At 41.7% G+C, this 11,267-nt stretch overlaps 3 protein-coding genes across 3 annotated transcripts; all 3 read left to right on the forward strand.

Annotated features, from left to right (window-relative positions):
• The first annotated feature begins 518 nt into the window (after positions 1-518).
• LOC108015288 (monocarboxylate transporter 7) lies at positions 519-6,099 on the forward strand. The gene is made up of 5 exons (XM_017081661.4): positions 519-674; positions 2,388-3,437; positions 5,441-5,585; positions 5,640-5,760; positions 5,814-6,099. Exons 1-5 carry the CDS (start codon positions 591-593, stop codon positions 6,073-6,075), a joined length of 1,662 nt encoding a protein of 553 aa, XP_016937150.3. The 5' UTR covers positions 519-590; the 3' UTR covers positions 6,076-6,099.
• Positions 6,100-6,398: 299 nt separating this feature from the next.
• Positions 6,399-8,189, forward strand: LOC108015228 (receptor-binding cancer antigen expressed on SiSo cells). Its single transcript, XM_017081572.4, has 3 exons — positions 6,399-6,752; positions 7,651-7,779; positions 7,853-8,189. Exons 1-3 carry the CDS (start codon positions 6,420-6,422, stop codon positions 8,033-8,035), a joined length of 645 nt encoding a protein of 214 aa, XP_016937061.2. The 5' UTR covers positions 6,399-6,419; the 3' UTR covers positions 8,036-8,189.
• Positions 8,190-8,345: 156 nt separating this feature from the next.
• LOC108015227 (uncharacterized) lies at positions 8,346-9,519 on the forward strand. The gene has a single exon (XM_017081571.4). It carries the CDS (start codon positions 8,357-8,359, stop codon positions 9,407-9,409), a length of 1,053 nt encoding a protein of 350 aa, XP_016937060.2. The 5' UTR covers positions 8,346-8,356; the 3' UTR covers positions 9,410-9,519.
• Positions 9,520-11,267: the final 1,748 nt, after the last annotated feature.

Below are 11,267 nucleotides of genomic sequence, written 5' to 3' on the forward strand. Positions count from 1 at the left end.
AAATTACGCGCAAGAAATCTCGCTGAGAGGACGGATGAAGAGGAGGAATGTGACGACGATCCACGAGGACTGTTGTAAATCTAGTGACAAACCTGTCCGAAGCATTAGTTCTGAAACCAGAGATTCTTATCAGCAGAGTGGGGCCAAATTGTTTTCGATAGAGGGGCGGCGTTGATGATAAAAACCGAAGTGATGCTCAAACATATTTCCGCGATTCCCAAAATCAATATTACAATTTCAACAAGAATTTAGGGGTGTGGAAGGTACGCACGGTACTTACACTTACGGAAATGCTCGAAAAACACGGCGGGGGCCGGGGAATCTAAGAAAATTCTAAACAGTACGAGTATCTCGATCTGAGCTAATCTTATCGGGAAAGCCATATTGTAAACCTTCGTCATAAGAAGCTTAGCTTGCCCATAAAAACCAGAGGTGCGATAAGCGGGTAATCGAGGAGGCTGCTACTGGTTGCGCCGACTTATACGATGGGATTGATATATGTACACGGATGGAGTGATGCCTCAGATATCTTGGTGACGACTGAGTTCCGACTCCATCAGTCGCAGTTCACTTGCCGCCCAGCATTCGCCATGAAGAAGTCGAAAACCTACACTCTGGAGGCCCCCGATGGTGGCTGGGGAATCCTCGTCTGCATTGGCATGGCCCTCCCCTTTGTAAGTGAAACCAGGAGTCTCGGTGGAAAAAAAAGTGAAATTTATTTTATAGTGCCGGCATTTCTAGTCGATTGCTATTTCGAATATTAGAGAATTCAAATACGAACTCAAAGAGGTATTTCTCGACTTAATCGGGATCCAAAACCTCAAGTTATGGAATCCTAGAAGTGCGGTTTTTGATTCCCATTCTTAGTCATTCAAAATTACGGAAAAATCCAACATGAAAATTGATTAAAATTGCAACCTCATTTAAAGGAAAAATGTTAATGCAGATTATTGGAGAATTCAACCACAAACTCATAGAGGTATCCCACTTCTTAATCGGTATCCATTTTCTCAAGTTATGGAATCTAGAAGTGCATTTTTGGGGTTCCCATTTTGAAAGCCATTGGAATTACGCAAAAATCGAACATGAAAATGGGTTAAAATTTTGATCTTCTTTCAAAGGATAAATTTGAATGTAGATTATTAGAGAATTCCACCCCGAATTCAAAGAGGTATCCCACGTCTTAATCGGAATCCAATTACTCAAGTTATGGAATCTAGAAGTGAATTTTTGGGGTTCCCATTTTGGAATACAATGGGAATTACGGAAAAATCAAACATGAAAATGGGTTAAAATTTTGATCCTCTGTCAAAGGATAAATTTGAATGTAGATTATGAAAGAATTCCACCCCGAATTCATAGAGGTACCCACGTCTTAATCGGAATCCAATTACTCAAGTTATGGAATCTAGAAGTGCATTTTTGGGGTTCCCATTTTGAAAGCCATTGGAATTACGAAAAAATCAAATATGAAAATGGGTTAAAATTTCGACCCTCTTTTAAAAGATAGATTTGAACGTAGATTATTAGAGAATTCAACCCCAAATTCGTAGAGGTATCCCACGTCTTAATCGGAATCCAATTACTCAAGTTATGGAATCTAGAAGTGCATTTTTGGGGTTCCCATTTTGGAAGCCATTGGAATTACGGAAAAATCAAACATGAAAATGGGTTAAAATTTCGACCCTCTTTTAAAAGATAGATTTAAATGTAGATTATTAGAGAATTCAACCCCAAGTTCATAGAGGTATCCCATGTCTTAATCGGAATCCAATTACTCAAGTTATGGAATCTAGAAGTGAATTTTTGGGGTTCCCATTTTGGAATACAATGGGAATTACGGAAAAATCAAACATGAAAATGGGTTAAAATTTCGACCCTCTTTTAAAAGATAGATTTGAATGTAGATTATTAGAGAATTCAACCCCAAGTTCAAAGAGGTATCCCACGTCTTAATCGGTATCCAATTACTCAAGTTATGGAATCTAGAAGTGCATTTTTGGGGTTCCCATTTTTGAAGCCATTGGAATTACGGAAAAATCAAACATGAAAATGGGTTAAAATTTCGACCCTCTTTTAAAAGATAGATTTGAACGTAGATTATTAGAGAATTCAACCCCAAATTCGTAGAGGTATCCCACGTCTTAATCGGAATCCAATTACTCAAGTTATGGAATCTAGAAGTGCATTTTTGGGGTTCCCATTTTAGAAAACCAGTGGAACTACGGAAACCCTTAATTGTTGCTCTTTTTTTTATGTATATCTTTAGATTATTTTGCGTAAGTAAATCGGCTCCTAAATTCAAGCAGCTTTAAATCTCCAGTGATATAATACGCAGAAATATAATTTTAGATAACATTAACTCACATGGTTATCTCCTTTTGCAGACGAGTGCTCTGGCGGCTTTGCCATCGTTTGGTCTGGTCTTTGGCGACTTCCTAAAGAGCATTGGGGCGGAGACCAGTGCCATGGCCATCATTACCAGCGCCTTCTTCTCGTCAATGAGCTTCGCCGGCTTGTTCTCCGGCTCCCTGTTCCAGCGATTCGGAATGCGCCAGGTGGGCGTCACGGGGGGCATTTTGTACTTCGTGGGCACCGGACTTCAGTTGTTCGCCACCTCCACGTTTCACCTGCTTATAGCCTTCAGCCTGATCCAGGGATTCGCCTTCGGACTGATGGTGCCCACCTGCTATACGACCTTCAACCATTACTTCGTCAAGAACAGGGTGTTGTGGATGAGCTTTGCCCAGACCTTGATCGGTTTGGGAGCCATGCTGTACCCGATTGTCATGCAAAAGTTGATGCATTGGTATGGCTTTCGGGGCTGTCTGCTTATCCTCACGGGTCTGAATGCCCATGCCATACTGGGGATGCTAGTGATGCATCCAGTAGAGTGGCACATGCGTCGTGTGCCCATCGAGGAGGAGGAGCAAGAGCTGAAGGAGCTGAAGGACCAGCATCAGCCGGTGAAGCCAACGGTGGTGGTAAGAGTGCAGCCGGAAACCCCCTTGAAGGCTCCCAAGGAGGAGCCCAACTTCCATGCCGGTGATCCTTCATCGCAGAGACTATCCCACGCCGAGGAGCACATGCTGCGCGTCCACTCCAGCCGGGCTTCGAGCATCACCAGCCTGGGCAATTGGTCCGGACCCGTAGTGGTCAGCGATGCCTCGCCCCAGATGATGCACAGCCTGCAGGCCTCTCGGCGCCAGAGTATGGTTGTTGGTGGAGCAGTTGGAGGAGCAGCTGGAGGATCTGTGACCCAGGATGATGCACCAAAGAAAGGTTGGGTGCGCACCATTGTCGATTTTCTCGACCTCACGCTGCTCAAGAAGCCCATCTACGTGAACATCGTGCTGGGGATCACCTTCGCACTCTACTCCGACATCACATTCTTCACCATGCAGCCAGTCTACCTCTTTGAACTGGGCTATAGCAGGGTGAGTAATAAAACAGGATTAATTAATTGGGAATTTAAAGTATTTGCGAACTATAAGTCGATTTTTATTACTATTAATATGTATTTAAGGGATAAAGAATGTTAATTAGCAACTTACAGAAAAAGGGAATGTGCTAGGATGATAATGATCTCCTTGATGTCCTTCGTATTATTTCGCACACGATATCGTGCACACTTTTTGTTGATTAGAAAGTTACTTGATAAGTGGTAGGATTAAAACGCAACTGGTTATCGAATATATAGTAACATTATAAAAGACATCATTACAAATATCATAGCATAGCGTTATATAGGTTTTCTTCTTACCAACTAAAGTTGATTGGAAAAACCAAAATTATGGTCATATTGTACCAAGTTCTTTCTGTCCAGTTAACAAATTTCTATAAATTTGTTGATCATCATAGACTGCTAGATAAATAACTTTGGCACGCCAAAGATCGGTTGCAGTTTGGCATTTCTAGTAATCCCCAATATTGTTCTACATTTTGCGAAAAAACTGGTACAAACTTATATCAAAAATGGTTGTGTACACAACTGAATACCGGAACAAGACCGATATTTTTTGTTCTTAACTTTAAAATTTAAATTAAATGTCGGTATAACCGACTTTATATGCTGGAGTAATAATATTGATTGTAAAGAAATGTTTAAACAATATAAACCTTTTTTTTAAAAAAAGCTGCGGATATTTAAAAATGTTTTATTACACTTACTCAGTTAACAGTAATTTCGTCATTAAAAGCGTTCATAACCAAAGAAAAATTCCCTGAAACTGATCGCATTATAACGGCGTCTGCGAAGGAGTCCCAAAAGGGAGCTCACAAATGCGACTTGAAAGCTATGAGGTTTTTGAGTAGTAAATGTTACAAATACAAATGCAATAGGAATTATAGGTCTTTTTAACCAATAAAAAGCATTTCGCACACAAAATGGCGGGATCCAGGTGAGAAAACTTACTTGAAATGTGAGTAATTGGGTTGCATTCATTTTTAGCGGGCTTACACACAAAAGATCACTCACACACATTAATTATGACAAACGGTTGTATTATTAAGACAATTTTTATTAAATTTAGTCGAATTTACCGCTCCTTAAAAGCGTCATACGATACAGTGTGACCGCGTGCCTGTAATTTATTCAGAAATTAGCAGAAATTAGATGTGCGTCAAATTAGCGTCGGCCTGTTAGCAACGAAAACGGGAACGGTGGAATATGGAACATGGGGCCCTTTTTATTTTTAAATTTTCTCGCTATTTGGGGACCAAATCGATTGTTAAGAAAGAAAAGATCTATCGAGCTAGGTAGGTTTGGGACACATACGAGGCCTATTAGTATTTCAAAAATGCATTTGAAAAATCGTGTCCCCACAATTTTGTTAACTGCTCCCCTCACAGAGGTTGTGCCAATATGCACGATAAACCAAGCTATTAAGGGTTAATTCAAGCTCCTTGTCTGAAAGTTTCATCAAAATCAAACCCACAGATTTTGAGAAAATTGCTTTACAGTTGGGGTGTTTAAAGGCCGTTTAATCCAGAAACTGAACCATGAACCAAGACATGAGCCACAATGTAAATAGCTTAGCCGTGACACGCAAAACGTAAGTGTCGGCAAACGTTAGTGTCAGTAAAAAAGGGAGATAGCCTCAGCGTAAGTGTCAGTAAAAAAACGAGATGCAAGATGCGTCGTAAGTGTCAGCAAAACGTAAGCCAACGTAAGTGTCAGTAAAAAAGGGAGATAGCCTCAGCGTAAGTGTCAGTAAAAAAGCGAGATGCAAGATGAGAATGGGAGATGGAGAACGAAAGAGCGCCGACAGGCGACGCCATGTTTTTAGCAAGTACTTTTAGAGATGGGTCCGACAGTTATCGGAAAATCGCAAGATCGAAAATCGATTACCTATGGTTTTGAATCTTTTGTAACTGCTGGCGATTAAGCTTTGCTAATTCATTTGTCTGTCATAAATTTAATCTAAATATTACTTTCCAGCCCGATACTGCCACCATTATAGCTATTGGAGCAGCCGCAGACTTGTCATCTCGTATTTTTCTGGCCATTACAGCCGTGTGCATACAAGTTCCCTCCCGATACATTTATTTGGCCGGAGCCGTTTTAACGGTCTTTGCTAGATTTGGTAAGGACATTCTGGAACCGAATATTTCATATCTAACATTGATTTCCCCAACAGTTTTCAATGGAATCACAGAGTTTACGGGTATGGCCTACATTACGGCCGTGATTGGATTTCTTCGAACCTGGCTACACGTCCCATTGCCCTTGGTATTTGCCGACTACTTGTCCAAGGAGAGGTAAGTCCCATGATGTTTCATATTATCATATTTCATCTTATCTTCTTCTGCAGGTTCGCTACTGGCTATGGCTTGTTCATGTTCACCCAAGGCAATGCGATGTTCCTCATTGGCCCCATTGTTGGAATCATACGCGACAAGACCAAGGACTATATTCTGGTGTTCCACATCCTCAATGGCTTCATGATCCTTTGCGCCGTTCCCTGGGTCATTGAAGTGCTTATAGTTAAATTCCGGAGGCGCAACAAGATCGAACGCAACAATGTGGACCACGAGGAAGTGGAGAACCAAGGACGCAGTGCAATGGTCCATTAAAATTGTATAAGTTCTTAGGAAAATGTAACAATTAATAGAAGTAATACAAAACTCTTTAAATGAAAATAAAATATAAATGAAAAACGTCATATGGGAATATATTCTTTTGCAAGATCAATTCGAAAGTGGGACTTAACTGCTTTTTGCGTTTTAAAAATGATTTCAAATTTTGCTCGATAACTTCTTACTGTGATACCAAATACGAATAGATGGGTCACTCTTTTTGGTACCTTTCAGTATTTTGGTGATACCGTATGCCATTCGCAGTTACCCCGGCGGCGGTCACATTAACGGGACCAAAAAAAAATTTAGTAAATAATAATTTAGTAAATAATATTTTTACTATGCTGCAGCAAATAAAGATGCTGGTGCTGGGCATCATTACGCTGTGCCGGCGAGCGCTGTGCTGCTTCTCCAGGCGCCGGAAGCTGAGCCACAGCGGCTCCTCCGGATCCGGTGACCAACTGCAGGCGGTGAACGTGATTGTGGAGCGGGGCGACTTCGCCGCCTCCCCCGGAAATCCCACTGGCGGCCGGTCGGGGGGGCCGAAAGAGCGGGACTGGAACTCCTGGGACGACAGTCCGCGTACCGTCGAGGAGCACATCGAGCAGTACCGCCAGCGGATGGCCCAACCGCCAACGCCACCCAAGGAGGAACCCGAGCCGGATTTCTTCAGTGTGAGTTGGCACATATGTGCGTACGATGTAGCTGACGATTACAGTGGGGGCCAAGCTGATAGGACCCCATATTATGAAGGTTTACAAACAGAAAGTATTTGCGTACGGATAATGATATGATCGGGGACTATCTAGATATTTTGGTAATTTGTCCCTATCCAGCCACTTACATTTTTTATTTAAGAAATAAGATTATCCTGCATATTTAGGAACTTGAATATTTAAATCGTGGTTTTTAAAATTTTATTAAAATAAAATCTTCTTTTATAACCTTATCTAGGCATTTACTACAAACCTAAGTAGACATACACATTGAAACATTTTATTTCCTTAAGATTTAATAAAAATATATTATAACACATTTAAAATATAACTGTGTACATACCAAATAATTTATCAAAATCATCATGTTAAACTGAAAAAAAATATTTATGATTATAATTGGTCACCATGGGATTTAAACCCAAGTTTTCTGTCTTTTTAGAGAACATTTAGTAGATTGCCTTACGTTTTAACTGATCTATGATTAATATAAAGGTAGACAAGTTGAATTACGTCATTCTTGCATAACCTAACCCAAAAAATCTTAAATTATAGGAAATGTAATAAACCCCACCTTTAAAAAAAAAAAAAAAAATGTTCCAATTTTTTTTTCCGATTTAAGAATAATATATGTGTTAGTTGAATAATATTTGCTTAAACGCAGCTGTTCGAACCTCTGATACTGTTGGTATAAAGTTATTAATTCCACGACATCAATTTGTCAATAACTCACTGTCTGACCAACAAAACGTTAAATATTATACAAACCACAATAGAATGCCTAGTTGAAGGCTTAAACCCAATACTAATATGAAAACCATCTAAAAAAGACCTAATTTTGATTTCCTTTTTCCAGGAGCTAACGCCCACCATCAAGCCGCAGATGAAGTTCTATCTGGAGGATCCATCCGCGGCGTCGGCGGCCAGCCAACCGAGTGACTTTTCAAGACTGCAGGCCCAGGACCTGGTGCCCATTAGCAATAACGTAAGCTGATGGCGCTCAAAGCTGAGCATTAAGTGGCGTAATCTATATGAGTACGATATATCCCTCTTGGCAGGCCGATCTCGAGGACTGGGTGGACGACAATGCTGGCGGCTGGGAGGAGCTGGACACCTCCCAGACCAAGCAGATCCTGCGGGAGAAGCGTCGCGAGTTGCGCCACCAGCGACAGCCGGCTGTCCGGCCAGCCCCGCCCACTGTGGGGGCCCAGCGGCTCACCGACGGACAACGAGCGGCGTAGTTGTCGCTGCACCATCCCCCAACCCCAACCAACCTCATCATCCAGCACTCCCACTCTGACCATTCCACAATCGACCACTTGCATTCTGTTTCCCCTTTCGTTTGTTCGATTTAGTTGATTGGCCACACGAAATAAATCTTGCCTTTCACTCGCACTTCCCTCCTCGCGGATCAGTTGGGCCACACTTCCTGATGGCTCTGCGGTTATGGTCACGCTCCATTGGTCTCGCTTCTATGTGGAGTGGAGTGGACTCTAGCCAAAACCCACAACTCGAGTCCATAAAAGCAACACCCGGCGGCGGGAGTCGCAGCTTTCAGTACGATGCTGCTGCCGGAGCTGCTGCTACTCGGCTTGGCCGTCTCCCTGGCGGATAGTTACGACCGGAGTGTCAACTACTGGGAAGCCTTTGCGCCCGGCAAGCTGCTCCAGCGTCTGGATGCCCTCACCGTCAGCGATGTGGATCAATCGAAGGTGGCCAGGCTGCCTGAGATGATGCAACCCGTCCTGGCAGCCACCAATCAAGCGCAGGCGAAGGCGGATGAGGATGTGGACTTGGATGTGGATGTCGAGGCTGAGGGGAATACGGCCGACGAGGACGACGTGGACAGTCTCAGTGCGGAGGCCAGCCACGAGGGATTCTCCGGCGAGGATTACGAGCGCAACTACGAGCAGTTCGTCAAGGAGTACTTTGATCAGGCTGCCGACAACCACTATCACGACCACGACGACGACGATCTGGAGGAGGAGACACAGGCGGAGGCCACCAATGTCAAGGACCAGCGCTGTCGACGGGTCAAGCGGAAGGACGGCCAGCTGTGCGAGATCTGCCGCCAGTTGAAGAACAACGAGGTGTCGGAGACGTGCAGTTACTCGCATGACGACCAGCCGGAGCAGTATGCTTATGGCAGTGGCACCCAGTTCAAGCGCTACCGCAACGATCCAGCCGAAAAGAAGGAGAAGGATGGCCAAGAGGAGGCGGAGCCGGTGGCACCCAGCAGCCTGTGCGTTCGCCGCCAGCAGGACAACAGTGTCTGCTACGAGTGCAAGGACAGCAAGGGCCAGAAGATCGAGCGCTGCTACGATGTCCAGGCCCGCAAGGCCAAGACAAGAAAGAAGAAGGCATCGTCCTCGTCCTCGTCAACTCCCACCGCTTCACAGAAACGGAAACCGCGTTCCCAGCAGTCCCAGCAGTCGGAGCAGGAGCAACGCATCTACAAGCGCACCATCAGCTACAGCTATGCCCAGGGCACGGATCAGCAGCAGGAGGAGCAGCCTCCTCCAGATGGAACAACAACGGATCTGCCGGTTCCACGCCAACGTCGCCGACGGCTGGTGAAGATTACGCGCCGACGCGGACCAGTCCGAGTCCAATGATCTTGTTTTGTTTCGTTTTCGTATCGCCCAACTCATTGTATCCCCCACTCACTAGCTTAGTCTAATTATTACACACGTTTTTTGTTACAATAAACCATTTTATAAAACCACGTTGCATATTTGTCGGCTAATCAGCTAGCAAATATTAAAAATGAAAAGAGAATGAAACTAAACAATGTTTAAGATTAGGATCCTAAAAGGTACAATTTCAGAAGTTTTCAAAAATGCTTTTGAAACCATAAAGGAAGATCCAAAATATGGAAACGTAGTAATAAATTTTAAGGATTTCCTGCTTCGCAAAAATATATTTTAAATTTCCTAACAATGCAATAATTACAAGAAATTATATATGAAATATAATATCAGGCCAAATTGTAATGCGAAGAGAAATTTGTTAAGATTTGCGAATTGAAAGGTAAAATATATTCCTTTTAAAATATTACAGAACAAATTACAAACCTAATAATTGTGTAATAAAAATATGATATATGAAAAATAAAAATGTGGCAACGAAAATTCAGTATTTTAAGCACCTCTTTCATGGATTCCTATGAGGGATAAATAAGACTCTTTAAATTGATTTCAATTGAACAACAAAACTTTCACAAAAGTCGTTTATTAGCGCGATTTCCTATTCGTTTTATTTATTTATAAAACCACAAATATTTTCCTTACTGGATGCGACAATTTGCCATTAAACGTACACAAAGACCGGTGGTCCGAACAACATTGACTTAAATATAATTTTGGAGCTGCCGAAAGAAGACATTTTCATTCTGCCATTCAGAAAGAGACAGCTAGAGAGCGGTGAAAAAGATAGATATAGTGATTTGTGATAAATGCAGCTTTCGGAATTGTTAACGTTTCGTTTCGGTTCGGCATGCAATTAAAATCACAACGCCCTAAAAATGAAACCATACTCAAAAAACACTCGAATATATAGCACACGTAAAGGGTATGAAACCGAGTTTCTAGCCTATAAATTTGAAAATTTCTATTGTTGCTGCAGTGCTTTGTGCGAAAAAAGGACATTGAATATTTATTGTTATATGAACTGCATTTGCTTGTGCTTTGAGAGAGAAAATTAAGTAATAGATTTCAATTTTTCTTTGCACACTTTCACATTTTTGTTTTGAACCCAATGACAATATTAATAAAATGTTGAGAACTCCTAGTAGATTTTTCTCATTTTAGAACAATTTAGTTGGATAACATTTAATTTTAGACAATGGTACTTAATTTAGTATAAACCCGTTTGGTGGCTGCTACTTATCATGAAATTGATTGATTTCATATGAAAGATGGGATCATGGCTGATGGTTTCGATATTAAGCCCTATATTTCTTTGCTTTCAAAACCTCGTTGAGTTCGCTAGCTAAACACTTTCGATTCATTGGATATTTCGCAAGTTATTCGTTGGCTATATAAATAGGTACATTATAAGTAGTTAATTATAGATATCTATATAAATTGGCTGGCCTAAAACGTGGATCATCGTGTAAATATGACGGCTATCGTTATTACTAAAGCTTTTACTTCCTTATCGTCATTACATTATCGTGGTATTCTTACTTTCTGTTCGAACATTTTGTGGCTGCGTTGCTTTCGTTATGTTAACATTTGCGTTTCAACTAGGGTTAAATATCTAGCAGTACGATAATATATGAATATAAATCTTTAAAGCTTTGTTTGCACGAGAATGCCGCGCAGGACACTCCATACATATTACTCTCCCTACATTCGCACAACCCTCACTCGACGTGGGACGATTACATTTTATAAACAAATGAAAAAAAAAAAGGAAATAAAACTTAAGAAGCTAACTCTCTTAGAAATATAAACATATATGAACTATATA

The sequence above is a fragment of the Drosophila suzukii genome, chromosome X (assembly GCF_043229965.1).
Source record: "Drosophila suzukii chromosome X, CBGP_Dsuzu_IsoJpt1.0, whole genome shotgun sequence".
Lineage (NCBI taxonomy): Eukaryota > Metazoa > Arthropoda > Insecta > Diptera > Drosophilidae > Drosophila > Drosophila suzukii.